Here is a 19,957-nt window from a genome sequence, read left to right as displayed (position 1 = left end):
GAGAGCAGCAGTCAGTCATGTTGCATAACTCAAAGGCTTTGGTGGTCATGAGTGGATCCAAAAGGGGAAGGATGAAATTTAAGCTGGAGTGCAGTTGCAATTAATCAGCGATGGTTTTGAGAAAGCAGGTACACCTGTGAAAGCAAGCCTTAGGAAGTAGGAATCAAAGACAATGAAAAGAAAGCAATGAAGTTAAATAGCATGAAAGTGATAAAGAGAAATCAGAACAAAAAGATCAAAACTTCCTCAGGGCTGGCACTCGTGAGAGAAATAATGGTAAAATGAAATAATAAGTGGTTATTTGCTTTGATATTCATTGTCTTACTACTTGTGCAAGGGAAAGGCTGGGCTTAGACCACTTCAGTCATAACTGTGGCTCCCTTAGAATTAAAACAACCCTGCTGAAATAATTAAATGGAAATGATGATGATGGACATTATTGACCTGTAAACTTTTAATGAAATCCCCGTATGTACATTTTTGAAACATTTCCTGTAAAGATTAAATGCAAATTATTCTACTTCTTTGCTCCCAGAACTATTTTCAATGTTTAAAATATATAAATATATGTTTATATCGATATATAATATATGTATGTTTTGTGTGTGTGTATTTCAGCTGTATTTTGAAAAAGAGATGTGTTGTCTTAAATATTACATTTCACTTTTGTAATAAATATGCTTTGCTTTACAGGAGTGGGTTAACTGTGATGTCATTCATAATTATGTAGGCTTGAGATGCCAACATCAGTCAAAGTTTGGTGTAGCAATTTGCCACATATTCATTAAATTAGCAAATTTATTTGATTTTATTTTGCCTTGAATGCTTGTTTTTTTATCCTTCACTTCCATGCTCCAGTAATTTAGAGCAATGGAGTTAAGACTGAAGAGAAATAGCACTTAGAAAGATTTTGTTTACTGCACACAGTCATCCTGCTCATCACAGGAAAAACTTCACCAGCTGCCATATCAGCCCACAGCCGATGAACTGCATTTCCTCAGCAAGCACTTCAGCACAGAGAGCATCACAGATGATGATGGACGACAGTCTCCTGCCATGCGTCCTCGATCACGCAGCCTCAGGTTAGTACTATAAGAATAAATCTTGACAAGCATGCCAGCTAAATGTAATATTACTTAAGTAGGAATTACAGCAAATGAGACTAAGTATTCATTTGAATTCCTGTGGATCTGGAATATTGATTGTTTTATATTAGGATTGTCTAAGATTTTCAGAGAAGACAAGCACTGACAAAGCATATATCCCTCTTGATAAACCTTCAGCTGATGATTTATAAATTAAGTATTGGGATGATATTTGCAAAGCATCGTAGTGACATTGAGTGTTAAGAAATGGCTTAATTTGAATATTTGTTAATGGCTATTTTTGTGATGCAAGTCAGAAATTATTAAAAACGTGGCCTTCGTCAAATATTTGAGGTAAAGTATTAGATACTTCCAACCATGGGTTAGCAAATTCAGATTCCAGTATTGATGAACATACTGTTTCACCCATCCACAACTTATTTTATTTTTACAAATAGTCGTTTGGTAGTACAGAACTTGAGGATCGCTGAAAAAAGAGACTTTTTTGTTGAAGGTTTTTGTCTTGCACTCATCAGGACAATTCACAAGAATACCAGATGTAAAGGGAACAACAACTTATACTGAATGAGAAGAGAGTGCTGTTTGGTTGGCAAGTGGACTCTGATTGGTAGAGGTGTTGGCATGGGGAATGCACCAGTAGATGGTGACTGACAGTTAACTGCCCAGAATTATTTGAAATTTAAACTAGGCCATTTGATTCTGATTGGTCAAGGCATAGCCCTGAGGAATGAACCAGCAAATGTCTGTCACTTATTTTGTTTAGCTGTTTCAGTTGTCAATGATGTTTTCACTTGTGTCACCAATGCACTTCTCATTTAACACAATAGCATGAAAATATTTCGGTTAATTTTATCAACAAGGCTATTAGGATGTCGTGTGTGGGAATGCAATATTCGGAATGTCAAGTTTCGGAAATAAAGTTAATGAGAGAAGTCATGAATAGGTTATGACCAGTCTTCTCAGTGGAGATATTTATCATAATCACATGACTGACCAGGATTTATTGCAGCATAGGGGGGGCTGCCATTTGAAAGAACTATCCAGTTGGTTCCACTCCCCTACTCTTTCCCCTTAGTCCTGTTATTTTTTTCTCCTTTAATTATATATCCAGTTTCCTTTTGAAAGTTACTTTGGAATCTTCTTTATAAAGGTTTAGTATAACTTCCTTGATTTTGTGCTCTATTCCTCTGTTGTAAAAGCCAAGGCCCTGGCTGCTTCTTTTAACAGTCTTATCAATTTGTCCCACCACCTTCAAGTGTGCCTCTGTTCCAGCACCCTCTTCAAATTTGTACCATTTTGTTGATATTGTCACTCCTCATTCTTACTACCAAAATACAAATGATTATATACATTGAATGTACAGCACAGAAACAGGCTGTACAGCTCAGCTAATCCATGCCAGCATTCATGTTCCATTCGAGCCTCCTCTCAACTTTCTTCATTTAAATCTATTACTGTAACCCTCTCTTCCTTTCTCCCTCATATGCTTGTCCAGCTTTCTCGTAAACGCACCTAAAATATCTGCTTCAGCCACTCCCTGCCTGTGGCAGCATGTTCCACATTCTCAAACGCTCTTTGGGTAAAGAAGTTTCTTCTTAATTCTCTGTTAGATTTCTTGGTGACTATCTTATATTGATGCTATTCCCCACAAGTGGGAAACATTCTTTCTGGATCAGCCTGTTCTTCCTTTCCTGATATGTTTACCCACGAATTTCTGGTATTGTCCTTGTAAATCTTCTTTGCACCCTCTCCAGTGTCTCTTTATCCTTAATATGGTAACCAGAACTGTACTCAATACTCATAATCAAGTGTGGTATAACCAAGGTTTGGCATAGCTTCCCAACTTTTCCATTCTATCCCTCTAGAAATAAAACCTCGTGCTTGATTTGCTTTGTTATGGCCTTGCTAACTTGTGGCACAACTTTTGCTGATTGGTGTATTTGTACTCTGTTCCTCTAACCCACCTAGCGCACTTTCCAAGAAATAAGAGCCCTCCCTATTTTCCATACCTGAATATACTACCTCACATTTATCTGTGTTGAACTCCATTTGCTAATTATTTGCATTTCTGCAAGCTTATTAATTGTTATATTGTGGCAGATGATGTGTACCTAGCAAACCAAATCCACGGGGAAAACTTGGTCATGCTATCAGAACAGTTTTGTAATTTTGTATTTATTACAAGATGTGTGCACTGAATTCAGAAGTAACGAGTCTACCAAGACCTTTAGAGATTTTTAAAAATTAAATGAAAATAGTTATTAACAAAATAAAAGATTTCAAGCACATAAGTTTATAATTACTTACTACTGTAACAAATCCTAAAATCCCTAATTGACCTGACTCCCGGTTGCATCCCCCAAATCAATTTTAGATTGAAAACAGATCAAGCAAGTTAACACAATACGCACTTGACAGTGGAATTCTAAATGGCTTTTCCCCAACTTCAGTTTCATTATATAGCAGACTTATGCACAAATGGCTGGAGATTTAATTAAGGCTATTTTGCACACTCCTGTTAGATCTTACATGGCCTCCTTCTACATAGCCTTTCATTCTCCTTTATATATGTTTCTCTCTTTTTAATACGTAAAATCTATTGTTTCATATGTCTTTTGAAACTGTATCTTCCTCATAATATAAAAACTTCCATGTTGCCAATATTGTCAGTAACCTTTAGGAAAAATAAACACAGTCCTTAGCCTTGCTTATTAGTTGTAAACAGACTAAAATCTGTTTGAAATCCAACAATCCCTTCACACCTTACAAGCTAAGCCAACATCCATGTTTACTCGTTAGCATGTTAAGCATCTAGCTCCTTTTGATGATTTCATTCTTGCAGTCTACTTGACTCCAAATGTAATTAAATCACACAGACAGACCCAAGTATACTTACGTAACCCCATAAACCTACTTCACAAAAAAACAGAAAAATATTATCAAAATTATTATACTTCCGTCACACAATGTTCTTCTGTAATTTGTTGCCATCCTCCTCAGTATTGACTATCTCCTACCCCCCACCTCCCCGCTCTCCCAACCACCAATTTGGTGTCATTGGCAAATGTGGAAATTATATAATAAAAACAGAAAATGCTGGAAAAACTCGGCCGATCTGGCAGCATTTGTGGAGAGAGAAACAGGGTTAATGTTTTGAGTCCGTATGACTCTTCTTCAGAGCTAAAGGGAAGTAGAAATGTGATGGATTTTATACTGTTTAAGAAGGAGTGGAGTAGGTGGAGCAAGATAAAAGGTCAGGGATAAGTGACAGCCAAGGAGAGATTGACAAAGTTGTCATGGACACAAGCCAAAGGGAGTGTTAATGGTAGTGGTGAAAAGTAAAGAAGATGCTGAGATTGGCATAAAGGTAAGATAGCAGAAGGTGTTAATAGCAGAACAAAGATCATCACTTGTGAAAGCAAAACCTAAAAACAAGTGACACATGGCCCTATGGGGGAAGTGGGAGTGGGTCTGGGGAAAAGAATAATAAATTAGTTTAATTTGTTTAATTCTTAGTGTTTAGAAATTATGTCTTTGATTCCACACTCCAAAACATTAATGTAAATTGTGAATAGCAGTGGTTCCATCATTGGTCCTTGTGGAACACTGCTTCCAGCCTTCTGCCTCTCTGAATAATGACGCTTTCCTCTCGGTCTTTGCTTTTTGTCTAGAAATCAGCTACCATTCTGTCACTTGTCCCCTGACTATACATTCTCTGACCTAAGTCTTTATTTAAGGGACACCTTATTGAAGGCCTTTTGAAAATCCGGATAAATTACATCTATTGTATTACTCTCTATTATCTGCTCAAAAATTTCAGGAAGGTTGGTCAATCAAGAGTTTTGCTTTTGAAATCCGTGCTGCCTATTTCGTAGAATACTTTTCTTCTAGATACTCTTCTATTCTCTACTTTAGTATGAATTCCATTATTTTTCCTACCACCAACGTTAAGCTGACTGTCTGTAATTCCCTGGGAATGTTCTGTTTCCCTTCTTAAGTATTGGATTCAGGTTAAATATCCACCGGTCCTCTGGCGCCACACCTTTTTCTAACAAACTATTACATATGTGCAATAATTCCTCTGCTGTCGCTTCTCTTGATTCTTTGAAAATCTGTCGATGCAATCCATCTGGACCAGGGGATTTATCCTCTTGAGTTTGGTTGGTTTATTCAAAATATCCTTTTTTATTTTAAATGCACTTATCTCACACTCAGCTCATCATTCGATGTCATGTCTAACTTGTTCTATCTTCCTGGTAAATACCGAAGCAAAGTAATTATTTAAAATTTCTGCCATCTCTGTATCGTTATGCGTGGTTTCAACTGATCTATCCCCGACGGGTCCTTTTCCCATTTTCCCATCACAGCCTTTTTTTTATTTATGCGTGTGTAAAATACTTTACTATTTAATGTTCCTTTATAATTTAATTTCATAGTTCCTTTTTGCCTTCCTCCTTGTTTTTTGACTTCTCTCCTAACCTCTTGGTAATCTCTCTCATTCGTGTTACTCTGCCACTTAATGTATGTCTCTTTCTTAATCCTCAGTGGTTCCCTTCTGACTTTATCCATCCATAAAATCTTACTAGTGTCTACTTTGTTCTTTTCTTTCATGGGAATATATTTTTCCTGCAATTGTTGAATACTATTTTAAATGTTTCTCATTATTGTTCTACATTGTTATTTGCCAATATTGTTGCCCATTTTATTTTCTGAAGTTCTATTCTCAGACTCTAAAAATCAGCTTTTCAGCTATTACCATGTTCCAGTATATTATGAACTTTCAGTCAATCTTTCAAAATTTTAAAGATAAATAATTAAGATTGCTACTGCAAATCATGAGTTGAAATTCCCCCATGACTATTATTCTTTGTTTTTTACCCAATTCTCTAATTTGTCTGCATATTTCTTCCTCCACCTTCCTTCCACTATTAGGTGGTCTGTAGACTACACCTATTAATGTGATTGATCCTTTATAATCTTTATAATCTTTTATAATCCATATGGATTTTATTTTTGCCTTGCTGACAGTTGTGACCCTTTTCTCTACTGCCAATTATGTTGGACCAAATAAGTAAGCTACTCCACCTCCCTTTTCTCCTCACTATCTTATCTAAATATGTTATACCCTGCAATGTTTAATTCTGAGTCCTGACTTTTCATGAATCATGTAACCATGAATCAGTAATCACTACTGTGTTTAGTTCCTCTCAAAGCATGATTGCTTCCAGCTCCCCTATTTTATTACAGACACTGTGTGCACCATTTAAAGACAATTTAATTCATTTTTAATAGTATTTTCTCTCACTTTATGTTTAACCATCTTTTTAGACACCTATTGTATGAATAGGTGTCCCACAGACTCGTCAAACAATAGCTTGACATAGTCATGTTCTCAGAACCATAACATATAGACAATGCCCCAGACACCGCCATCACCATCCTTGGATATGCCCTGCCCCACTGGCAGAACAGACCCACCGGAGGTGGCAGTGCAGTGGTATGCATTCAGGAGGGAGTTGCCCTGGGAGTCCTCAATATTGACTCCGAACTTCATGGCATGAGGTTAAACATGGGCAAGGAAACCTCCTGCTGATTACTACCTACTGCTCCCCCCCCCATTCCCCCCCACCACTTCAGCTGATGAATCAGTAAATTTATACTTTTATGAAATTTATGAAATTTAAACAGCATAAATTTAACCACGTTTCCACTTCTCTTCAACTCTGAAGAAGGGTCATATGGACCGAAATGTTGGCTCTGTTTCTCTCTGCACAATGCTGCTAGACCTGCTGAGTTTTTCCAGCATTTCTGTTTTTGTTTCAGATTTCCAGCATCCACAGTATTTTGCTTTTATGAACAAGAGGGAAATTTCTACTTGACCTTGTTCTCACTGATCTACCTGTTGCAGATGCATCTGTCCATGACAGTATAGGTAGCAGTGACCACAGCACAGTCCTAGTGGAGACGAAGTCCAGTCTTCATGTTGAGGACACACTCCCATCATGTGTGGTTTAGCACCACCGTGCTAAATGGAATGGATTTCAGATCTAGTAACTCAAAACTGAGCAACCATGAAGCGCTGCAGGCCATTAGCAGCGGATTGGTATTCAACCACCATCTGAAACCTCTTGGCCTAGTGTATCCCCCACTTTACTATTACCATCAAGCCAGGGGATCAACCCTAGTTCAATGAACAGTGCAGGAGGGCATGCCAGGGACGACACCAGACACACCTAAAAATGAAGCGCCAATCTTGTGAAGTTACAACACAGGACTGCTTGCATGCCAAATAGCAGAAGCAGCATGCCATATACAGAGCTAAGCGATCCTGTGGTTCAGATCTAAGCTCTGCAGTCCTGCCACATCAAGCCATGAATGGTATTGGACATTTAAACAACTCACTGGCGGAGGAGGCCCCACAAGTATCCCCTGCCTCAATAGTGGGGGAAACCCAGCACATGTGTGCAAAAGACATGGCTGAAGCATTTACAATCATCTTCAGCCAGAAGTGCCAAGTGAATGATCCATCTCAACCTCCTATAGAGGCCCTCAGCAGCACAGATGCCAGTTTCAGCCAATTCAATTCACTCCACGTGACATCAAGAATATGTCTGAAGGCTCCAGACTTGTGCTCCAGAACTAGCTGCCCTCCTAGCCAAGCTGTTACTGAACAGCTACAACACTGGCATCTACCTGGCAATGTGGAAAACTGCCCAGGTATGTGCTGTCCTTAAAAAGGACAAAAACAACCTGGACAATTACCGCGCCCATCAGATTACTCTCGATCATCAGCAGAGTGATAGAAGGGGTCGCTGACAGTGCTATCTAGCAGCACTTACACAGCAGTAACCTGCTCACTGATGCTCAGTTTGGGCACCTCCAGGACACTCAGCTCCTGACCTCATTGCAGCTTTGGTTCAACTAGGGATGTAAGAGCTGAACTTGGTGAGGTGAGAGTGACTGCCCTTGACATTTCAATTTTCCCTAAGCATTTGCTTATCAGGCAAAACAGAGAAAATGCATAGATGAAAATAGCTTTGCCAGGTGATTGAAAAGGCATCTGTTTCTGTCGCGCCGAGGTCTAGTAACCAAGAAACATAGTTGCTACCTGTGCATTTAAACGTGGTGTAAAAAGTTCTATTTCAGGTTTTCCATACAAGTTACACAGCTGTACGAAAACAGCCCCATCCAGCTTCCATTCAAGCTGGTCACTGAACTTCCTTGCTTTATTATCGGCTATTTGATTCAAGACACCAGGCAAATGTTTTGTGGTGACCCAAATGTCTCTAGAGGCTATTTTCAGAAAATCTTGACAAGTCTGTTACATGCCTGTGATTTTGTTCCTACTATATTGTTTATGTAGTGCCACTGTAGTTGTGTTATCTAGTTGCATAGCATCATATACATGGCTGTTATGTGTACAAAAAGCATGCAAGGCAAAGAAAGCAGCCTTCAATCCTAAGTAATTAATTTCATTTCTTTTGCTTGTGCTTTCTCTTCAGCATTCCATCTTCCTCCAATATGTTTGTGTAATAACTTGACGTACTGGACAGGTTTCTGTTAGAATCAGAACTTTATTACAGAGAGCTTTTCAGATGCTACATACTTGAACCAGGCCCTCGACAGGAAAAGGCCTGCCCCCCGGATTACCCGCACTTAGGGCTCATTGGTTGGAGTCTTCTAGAATGACCACGTGACCCCTGATAGTTAGCAGGAGAGGCTGTACCTTCAGTTACGACATTTAGTTTTTAACCCTTTTTTTTTTACAGTTTCTATTTACAGAGAACGCTTGAATATCCCACAACATATGCATACATACAACTCAGGTGATTAAAGATTAAATCTCTGAGGTGGTTTCGTTTTTTTGATTAGAGCAGCGTGGCTCTACCACCGAGGCTGTTCCACTAGATCGACATGACCAAGAACTGCAGCACCAGATACATCATTAGAAAGTGGCAGTTCAGGGTTTTACAACTCTACAGAGACAGCAGGCTCTAGGTCCATCTGTCACCTCAGGGACTGATGATTCGATATTAATCACAGGCGGAATACCTGGTTGTTGGAATGCTTCTATTCCTAAGATGATTCACATGTTTTTGAACAATTCGGTCTTCCATTTCCACCTGGAAGGACAAGGGACCAGTTTCTGAGACAATTGTACCAAGAACCCAACAAAGTCCACTTCCAAAATTCCACATGAAAACTGTATCTCCTACAGTGAATCTTCAAGCTTTGCTATGAATATCGTGATTCAGTGTTTTGATTACTCTGATTCTTCACTACCTTCCCCTTTAAGTTTAGAAACACCAGACTTATCCTTGTATGTAGGCGGCGTTTCATCAATAATTCAGATGGCGTTGAACCCGTAGTTGAATGAGGCATCGTACAATAATCAAGGAGAAAGCAGGAAAGTCGAGTTTCTAGAGTATCTGATAACCTCTTCATACCAGATTTGAAAGTTTGGACAGCTCTTTCAGCTAAACCATTTGATGAAGATGATATGGTGCTGTTTTAATATGTCTGATTCCATTTAAACTCCTGAATCTCTGTACTGGTATAGACTATAGAGTGGACGTGGGTAAGATGTTTGCATTAGTAGGAGAGACTAGGACCCGAGGGCACAGCCTCAGAGTAAAGGGAAGACCTTTTAGAACAGAGATGAGGAGAAACTTCTTTAGCCAGAAGGTGGTGAATCTATGGAATTCATTGCCACAGAAGGCTGTGGAGGCCAGGTCATTGAGTGTATTAAAGACCGAGATAGTTAGGTTCTTGATTGGTAAGGGGATCAAAGGTTCCGGAGAGAAGGTGGGAGAATGGGGTTGAGAAACTTATCAGCCACGATTGAATGGCGGAGCAGACTCGATGGGCCAAATGGCCTAATTTCTGCTCCTGTGTCTTATGGTCTTATTTGATCGATGTGACATAAAGGAGTCCCAACAAAACTGGAGTCAATGGGAAATGGAGCAAACTCTCCACTGGTTGGAGTCATACCAGAACAAAAAAAGATGGTTGTGGTTGTTGGAGGTCAAATATCTCATTCCCGAGATATCGCTGCAGGAGTTCTTCAGGGTAGTGTCCTAGGCCCAACCGTCTTCAGCTGCTTCATCAATGACCTTTCCTCTATCATAAGGTCAGAATTGAGGACGTTCGCTAATGATTAAACAGTGTTCAGCACCATTCGCGCTCCTCAGATACTGAAGCACTCCATGTCCATATGCAGCAAAACCTGGACAACATACAGGCTTGGGTTGATGAGTGGCAAGTAACAATTGCATCACAAGTTCCAGGCAATGACCATCTCCAACAAGAGAGAATCTAACCATCTCCCTTTGACATTCAATGGCATTCCCACCTTGGAACCTCCCTCTGTCATACCAGGGGGTAACCATTGACCAGAAAGTGAACTGGACCAGCCATATAAATGCTTTGGCTACAATAAGGATCAGAGGCTGGGAATTCTGCACTGAGGAACTCACCACCTGACTCCCCAAAGTCTGTCCCTTGCTGTGCTGCCCCTGCCCCCACCGTGTCCCCTCATACCACCCCGTGTTCCCTCGTGCCTGTATGAGCGCAGCTCCAAAAATACTCAAGAAGTAGGACACCAGCGAGGACAAAGCAGGCCGCTTGATTGGCACACCATTCACCACCTTCAACATTCATTCCCTCCACTAACGGCAGTATTTACCATCTACAAGATGCACTGCAGCAACTCAACAGGACTCCTTTGACAGCACCTTCTAAACTCGTGACCTACCATCTTGAGGGATAAGGGCAAGACAAGGACGAAATACGTGGGAACACCACCACTTGCAAGTTCCCCTCCAAGCCACACACCAGCCTGACTTAGAACTGTATCGCTGACCCTTTACTGTTGTTGGGTCAAAACTCTGGAACTACTTTCCTAACAGCACTGTGGGTGTACCTACAACATGTTGACTGCAGCAGTTCAAGATGGTGGTTCTCCATTACTGTCTCAAGTGCAATTTGGGACGGGCAATAAATGCTGGCCTAGCCAATGACACCCACACCCCATGAACGAAAAAAGAAAAACAAATTGTATTCATTCCCTTGCCATCTGTGTTCTTACTTTATTCTTTCCTATCCTCTCCTTCCGGGTTTTGTTTACATTGAGGCTGCTTCTAATTTGTTTAGAATTCCCTCCATGATCCAGAAACCTAGGCTAATGCTCTCGGGACATGGACGTGTCAGTCAGATCAGCCATGATCTTTGAGCTTGCTCCGCCTACTCCTCCTAATTCGGATGTTCGTGTGACATGAGTTCAAATCTTAGCACGGCAGGTTGTGGAATGTGAATTCACTTAATAAATCGGGAATATAAAGCTAGTATCGGTGACCACGACAACTATCATCAGTTGTTGTAAAAACCCATTTGATTCACTCATGTTCTTTAGGGAAGGAAATCTGCCATCCTTCCCTGGTCTGGCCTGCATGTGACTCCAAACCAACAGCAATATGGTTCACTTTTGACCGCCCCCTGAAATGGCCTAGCAAGCCACTCAGTCCAAGGGTAATTAGGGATTGGCAATAAATGCTGGCCTTACCAGAGATGCCTTCATCCCATGAAAGAATAATGAAAAAAATACCTTTTATGTTTCTGAGCTTGGAGACAATGTTGTGAAATAAATTTATTAATTCAATGATTGTATATTATTATAAAAAATGCAGAGACACTGGAGAATGTACAAAAAAGATTCACAAGGATGAGTCCAGAACTGAGACGATTACTCTTCAGGAAATGCTTTTCTCTAGAAAAGTAAAGACCGAGAGGTGACTTAATATGGAGCTTAATATAGTATATGTAGCAAAGATATTTCCACTTGTGGGGTAAACCATGACTAGGGGCCATAAATATGCAACAGTCACTTAAATCCAGTGGAGAATTCTGTAGAAGCTATTTACCTAGAGAGTGGTAACAATTTGGAACTCGCTACCATAAGGAGTGGGTGAGGCAAATAGCTACATTTGAGTGAATGCTAAATAAACACGAGAGGGAAAGGAATAGAAAGATGTGCTGATGGAGTTAGATAAAAAGGGATAGGAAAGGCTCATGTGGAGCATAAATGCCTAGACAGTTGGACCAAATGGCCTGTTTCTGCACTGTGGACTCGATGGATGGGATTTTTACGGAAGAGGTAGCGCCGCTCCGCGTCCCCCTCACACACACGCGCGCACACTCACACACACACACACACACACACACACACACCCCCCCCACCCCCTCGGTGGCCACCCCTCCACTCTGCTGTGGCCGCCTGTGGGCCCTCCCAACCCCTCCGTGGCCCTTCACAGCCTCCTCCCCCACCCCTTTCCTCCGTGGCCACCACCCCCATTGTTCCCCACCCCTCCACGGCCACCCGTTGCCCCCCACCCCTCCCTGGCATCTCATGCCCTTGTCCTCCTGTTGCTCCCTCCTATCACCCCCGTGTTCCCTCGGTGACCATTGCCCATCCTTGTGCCTCCTTATACTCCCATGCCCCCTCGTACCCCCATGCCTCCATATACCTCCTGCCACCTCCAAGACCCCATGAATGCTCCACAGCCACTCACCCAGTATTTTCAGGCAGACCTCAGGAGCCCTGTCTCACTGAAACATACTTCTTACTTTAAAAAATATTCTCTTTCATAAAACCCATGCAAAAAAATGTAAAGCCTCTCAACTGGTCAATCTGATGTAAAAACAAACATCTATAACACTGACCACATCAAAGTTACATAATCCTTTAATAATCCCTTAAAATTGGCAATCAAAATGTGAACACAGCCCCTGTTGAGATACGTGTTCTGAATCTTATGAAGCTCGGTGAAGCATTCATAATGGGTTCAGCTATAATAACAAACCCTTGAAAATGAAAACAATGAAGTGTACTGAAACTGAAAAAACAGCCTTTTTTTAAAGCTTCACCAGATGTAAATCAAAACAATCCAGGAGCAGGAAGTTAAAGCTGCTGAAGCTTTATTTCCCATTTTAAAAGGAATGAATATTTTAATCACTTCAGCATATTACACAAAAGACCCCAAGCAGTGTTTTCTTCAGTTTTGAATGCTTAAGAACACTTATCCCAAAAGTATTCCATTGCATTTCACCACTTAGACATTGTAACAGTCAACTTAGCTTTGTAGGACAGAGCCCTATAATTAGGTGCTGCAGTAAAAATACATCTAACTTAGAATACAGCACCTAATTGTTGATACTGAAAGAACATTTTTTTTGTATTTGCAAGCTCAGTCAATGAAAATATTCCAGGAGCAGGTGACTTTTTTTTTTGGTTCCCAACATGGGAATAGGGTTCCATGTGGTTCACACTTCCTCTCTACTGCTATCTTCTTACTGAAGGGGCCTGACTTCAATAAAGTTGCTGGGGGCAGATTAAACTACCCAACCACAATGGAGCCAGCAAGGGTGGGGTGAGTGCTACTTGCGAGCTGATTGTCTGCACCCTTATCCCTCACTGGCAAAAGCTGCTGGAAATTGGAGGGGTGGGGGGTGCATTTTGAAATCAGGTCCTGATTGCCATTTTCCAAGGGCTCTCATGTCGGCCAACTAAACGCAAGTCCAAGCCAATGTAACTATTGTACAAAGCATACAAAACAATGCAAAGTTTGACTTGCTTTGTTCCTCACTGTTTCTTGAAATCAGATTTCTGCTTGGCTGTGCCTGCACATAACAATTCTGAATCATGAGCATCAGTTGAATTTGCACATGAAAATGTAAAGATAAACAGATTTACACACTGGTTGGAACAGGTGGAAACAAACTTAGAAATCTGAGAGATGGCTGTCTTCCGTACTTTTAACATGCCATAACTCTCCAAAATTCAGCGCCTCATTAATGAGTTTGATTCCATTCTTTCCACACTCTGGATGCACAAGGGTGCTTCGAGTTGGCACCAGTAATTAAACATTTGTGTTTTCACCTCTGTGAATTCACTTGCATTTTCCATCATATTCCCTCATTTCTGTTCCAAGACATACTCATTTCTGCACTGCACTGACACAGGCCAGCTGCCTATACCTTGAAAATTATTTTATTTTTTAAAAAAAATTGTATAACATTTAATTTCACTTCACATCCTCATTCCCCTGAAGGGATCCAAATTTCAGAAGGTTTCAGCATTGTCCTGAAACCCACAAACCATCAGCAGATGAAATAGCCCTGACTTTGTACCATAGCAATATAGCAGGCCCTTCTCTGCTGCTACTCTCTTGACGGCATTGCTCTCTTGTTGCTGTTGCGTGCTCACCGTTTGACCTGTGCTTCACACTGCAATGAATTGCTGGCTCTGTTGTAATTCCATTTGTGAATACTGGTCTTGCTCCCTTGAAACTGTACTCCCATAGAAAATGGTGCTTGCTTTGTGTGATGCCCTTGACTGACGGAGGTGGCCAGTCAGAGAGCCACACTGCTATCAATAACTTTGAAAGATTGAAGAGCAACAGAAGGGCCTTGTGTCTCATGAACCATGTGTTTGCCACCATTGCCCTAATGACTTGTTTTAGAGTAGCAGAGGCTTAGCAAAGGCTTGACTAGGGATTTTGCAGAGCGCATAGGCACTGAAGAAAGGGAAAGCAGAGAAAAATATCAAGAAAAATTCGTGTTACTGGTAGGATTATTGGGAAATTAACATGAGTACCTTTGAGGCTTAAGTTTGTTGAGAGAGAGGATCTGACTCTCAGAGGCTTGAAACAGTTGTAAAAAGATAATTTATAGGCTGTAGCAGAGCACATGGGGATTAATGTAAGATCAGGAGCTAAGAGGAGTGGAGAATTGGCTCATACCTGGTTTTGATACTGATTGAGTACAACTGGCCATAATGTTATTGGTAAGATTGACAAGGCTGCCATTGTTTGTTGCTGCATTAAATGTCTCCAGTTCTTCCAGATGGTATGGAAAGGTTGAATGTAAAGAAAAGCTACAAAATGTCCTTTTTCTATTTTTAGCAATAGTACTTTTGAATCATAATGATTGCAATGAATTTGACCTGTGTCCTTCAGTTAAACTATTGGGCAGCAATGACATACAATCGAGCATTTGCTAATATCAAACTTTCTGAAATTTGTATAAAATTGGTGTTATAAATACATGTGCCTGCTGTCTGCTTCTGTATCCATAGTACTGTCTGCTTCTGCTTCTACCTCAGCTCATATGCAACTGAAATCCTCCAGGCATATTTCCAAAACTCTATTGACTGGCGTAAACCTCAACTAATCTGAACCCTGCTCCTACGTCCTTTCCAGCACTGTTCCACTCATCCATGACCTTTGTCTTCATTAACCTACATTGGTTCCCATTTCCCCAACATACCAAATTTAAAATTCTAATCCATTTGCTTGTAATCCTTGATGGATATCTCCCTTTTTACATCTGTAGCCTTCTGCAACCTGACACCCTGTGCCTAGCTCCCTGTTCCTTAGCAAATGGCATCTTGTACCTTCTCCTCCACTCATTCTACCATAGAAGACTATGATTTGACCCTGCCTTCCTAAATTTCACTACCTCTAACCACCCTTTGATCATTAAAATTCTCCTCAAATCTCACAAGCTTTTATTGATCCCTCCTAATATTTCTTCCTTTGGCTTGGCATCTATTTTTAAATTATGAAGCACCTTTGGTCACTTTCATGTTACAATCGGCTGGGGAGGGATTGAAAGGCTCCCTTTTTTCTACTCCTTGTTTGACTGTAACATGGTTTTTTTGTGAGAAGGATATACTTGCCAATTAAGTGAGTGTTAAACTGTTCTCTCAAACTCACTCTCTCACGCGCACATGCACACATGCATGTGCACACGCACACACGATACAATTAATTAAATGAAGAGTCTGTAGTTTGGTGACTTCGCTAACTCCAGGATGAATTTGGTGGTCCTGCTGTTTCCCGCATGGATGTGATTTAAAGACATAGCCAGCTGATTTGGCTGTCCTTTTGGGGACAGCAGTGTGGGGTTGATTTCCTTCAAGAAGTCTCTGTCTGCAGCAGCGGTGTCCCTGTGTGGTCATGGTCAGAAAACAGGGTTTGAAAGCTTTTAAGTTGGGATGGAGAGAGACAGAGGAAGGAGGGACTCCACTTGGGTCTTCTCTCCTCAGCGTCTCAGATGCTTTCCCTCAGTGCAGAGAAAGCAGAAGCTAAAACACACAAAGGGTGGACCTGTCACATGACCATCACCATGTTGTTCAAACTTGTCATTATAAGTATATTCCATTTTGTAACTTAATCAGTTAATATCTGAGAATCCCCCTCTCTCAGCCAGTGTCTGATTATTTAAGTGATTGGGTTTAAAACATATTTTCATTTGTAGCTTGATGAGTTCATGTCTGGGAAACCCCCATTGATTACCTCAGGTAATTGCGTTGATGATTTGCTAATAGGGACAGCGTATGTAGCTCACTCATATTCCCATTGTCCCTGATGGGTCTTTGCAGACGTGGTGTCTCCATCTCAGTGGGTTGGAATGAGGAAAGTACAGTGATGCAAATTGGGTAGCCATCTTTGGTTGTGCACTCAAGTCACCTTTAATCTCTGTTTTTTAAAAGTTCAATTCAACCAGTGGATTAAAAATCATTATTTGACATAGAGCACATTTTCATGACATTCCATATCAAAGGTGCCATACAAATACAAGTTGTTGAAGAACTTAATATTCTGTTCTTGTATGGCAAGAAAGAACGAGATGACTGTGAGACAACCGTCAAAGTTCAGTGTTAGGATTTAGATAATTAAGAAACTGCTGAAGGTTCATTGTTTGACAACATTGAAATCTGATCATTAGACTGTTACTTTGCAATTCGGTCCACATATCCAAGATTCTAAAATTGTTGTAAACTCATTCTTCATTTTTTGTACTGAAAAATATGGTTGTACATTATCATTATTGGAAAATTATAGTGCAGCAAACAGATGATTTCTGAATGAGAATTATAGTTTTGTTACCTAGAAATAGTGATATATTGTGTGCAGTGCTATTTTTGTTTCATGACTGCAATCTATTGGAAAAACATCCTTGTTTAAATAAAATACATACATTTTTCTTTACAAGATAACATGGAATATATACATCTTATTGTGATAGAAGCAATTATTGACTCCTTTTATCCTCAAAACTAGAAAAAAATTGGAAGATATTTTGAAGTTTGCATTAAGTAAGCAATGTTTTCACTATTAATGGGTTAAAACCTGTGCCTATTACATTGCCTGAATGACTATACACTAGCTGGTCTCACCACAGCGTAGAAAGGCCTGTTTACAATTTGCCATATTTTCTGTTGCCTTTGCTATCATTTATTCCATAAGATTATTGTCTAGCCTTGTTTTACTCTCTCCATTTCTCCCATGGTTCGACCTTGCTATGTGCAACAAATGCATTATCTGTTTTGTGCACAATTACACTAGAGAAACAGTGCGCAATCGATGTCAGGATTGTAAACTTCACATCAACTTGACTATCCAAACTACTATTAAAGGACATTTTACATGGAATGTGTCTTAATATTACTTGCATTCATATAGCACCTTTTAATATCGGAAAGCATCCTGGGGGCTTCAGAATAAAAAGTTTAAAAATCATCTCAGAATAAATATTTAATAAATGTTTAAATCAATGATCTGATCTGCTGTTAACATGTTGTGGCTGTTTTCTAATGTATTTTAAAGCCTCATTCTACAAGTGAACTAGCAGTCCAATTTTCTACTAGCTTTATGAATTGTCCAATATGGGCCAGAGCAAGACAATGCAGAGATTGGTGGTTATTAATTTGTTATGCAAGCCCTAACTGAAAAATTATTTAAATGTCATTACTGTCTAATAGATTTATAACTGTGAAGGATGTTACTGGGAGGGATACAATAGCATGCTCACTCAGAGATGAGGTCATCAACAATTTGTCAGCTTTCCTTAAATTCCATGCATCATTTCCAAGGTGACAGGACGATTAATGAGGATGAAAATACAATTGCTGCATGATATTGAGATGAAATTTATTAAGCACAAGGATGCCGTTTTCCTTCCGGGAAGAAAAAAATTGAAAAAAACACATTTCTTCTAAATTCTATTTGAAAGGTGCTTTTAAAAACACAACCTACCTTTCACTGTTGGAGGCTGTCAACATTGCACTAAGACCAAAAATAAGATAAAATTATAATTTTCCATTTTTTTTTGCAATATATACTAAGGGCATGGCAAAGAATAGAACCTGATGGAAGATGAATAGAAAAGGAACAGACTCCGAAAAGGGAAAGAAGTGGGAAGGGTTATATTTTTCTTTCATTTCTGGTGCCTGGTTTGAATCTACCTCAGACTATGTGATGAAAATCTCTACAGATTGTATGGTCCCAAATGAAGCCTATATCACAATGCTACTCATAATCTGGCATCAATTTTGCAATCTTCCTTAGAGTCTTGATTGCTGACTTGGGAAATCACTTGCTAAACTCGTACTGAGAGAAGCACTTTTCTGAGATAGGAATTAAGGCATATTGTTGGGGGAGAATAGGAGGTGATGTACACTGCATTTAATTCCTAATATGTTGTTAGGAATGCTTGATGTTAACACTGATATTAACAAATTGCAGAACCAGACAATAAGCAACTTTGAATAGCTTTACATGCTGGGATCTTCAGCCACAGGAAACATAGTTGCTAACTAAGTAACAGCATAGTTAACTAACTGAAAACAACAACTTGCATATTTATATAGCCTCTAACATAGTAAAACATTTCATGGTACTTGAGGACCGTTATCAAAAGAAATTTGACACTAAGCCACATACTATATTAGGACAGGTGACCAAGGACTTGATAAAAGGTGTAGGTATAAGGAGTGTCTTAAAGGAGGGAGAAGGAGAGAGGTTTGGGAGGGGAATCCCAGAGGTTACAGCCTTGGCAGCTGAAAGCACAGTTGCCATTTGTGGCGCAAATACAATAGGGCATGTGCAAGAAGCCAAATTTGGAGGAATACAGAGACCTAAGAGGATTCTAGGGATAGAAAGAACAAGGCCATGGGAAAATTTAAACCAAGGATGAGAATTTTTAAATTGAGGCATAGCTCATAGTCGATGAGCAGAGGGGTGATGGGTGAATGAGACTTGGTGTGAGTTAGGAAGTGGGCAGCTGATGTGGATTAACTCAAGTTTATGGAAGATGAGAGGTCAGCCAGAAAAGCATTGTAAAATCAAGTCTCGAGGTAACAAAGGCACGAATGAGGGTAAGCAGATGAGCTGAGATGGGGTAGAGTCAATCGATGTAACAGAGGTAGCAGTAGGCATCTTGGCACAAATATGTGGTTGAGAGCTCACTTCGGGGTCACATATGACAACAGGGTTGCGAACCAGATTGCTGTTAGGGCAGAAGGTTGGATTCAGGTGCTGAATTTGTGATGGGGACCAAACAATGGCTTCTGTCTTCACAATATTTAGTTGGGGGAAATTTGTGCTCATCCTGTTTTCACAAACCTATGAAAAGGAAAATGTATGAACTCAATCTTGACTTTTTGTAGTTATGGCCCCTCTGTATTGCCTTTTTGAGTCTTAAATGTCTTGTGTGTTGTTTAAAGTTTGAAAGCCGGTACTTTTGACTACAATCTGATGTCTCATTATGGTGTAACCAATTTCACATAAGCATGTTTGATGTGTGAAGAAATGTTACAACAGATTAAGCAATTGGGGCAAGTAAGAGTGATTCTCACTTCCATTTCTATGGCAATGTATTTAAAATGCTAGGTATGTTGCATTGTCCAATTAGCTAGAGCTATTTGTCATTTCCTATCAGTTTGTCTTATGGTTGCCTTTTAGAGTTTTAATACTTATTGTACTAAAGCATGATAAAACAAATGTGAAAAT

General features: G+C 40.0%; 1 protein-coding gene across 3 annotated transcripts in view; it reads left to right on the top strand.

The window, feature by feature from the left end:
* The window catches only part of mast2 (microtubule associated serine/threonine kinase 2), a 541,117-nt gene that overhangs the window by 420,410 nt on the left and 100,750 nt on the right, over positions 1-19,957 (top strand). For 2 of the 3 annotated variants that reach the window (XM_041207757.1, XM_041207759.1), the window contains one exon: positions 928-1,082. In XM_041207757.1, the coding sequence (XP_041063691.1) occupies positions 928-1,082 (155 nt within the window). The remainder of the gene's footprint in view (positions 1-927; positions 1,083-19,957) is intronic. The other variant, XM_041207758.1, reaches the window with a different exon arrangement.

The sequence above is a fragment of the Carcharodon carcharias genome, chromosome 16 (assembly GCF_017639515.1).
Source record: "Carcharodon carcharias isolate sCarCar2 chromosome 16, sCarCar2.pri, whole genome shotgun sequence".
Classification (NCBI taxonomy): Eukaryota; Metazoa; Chordata; class Chondrichthyes; order Lamniformes; family Lamnidae; genus Carcharodon; species Carcharodon carcharias.
This window is presented reverse-complemented; position numbering and strand designations above follow the sequence as displayed.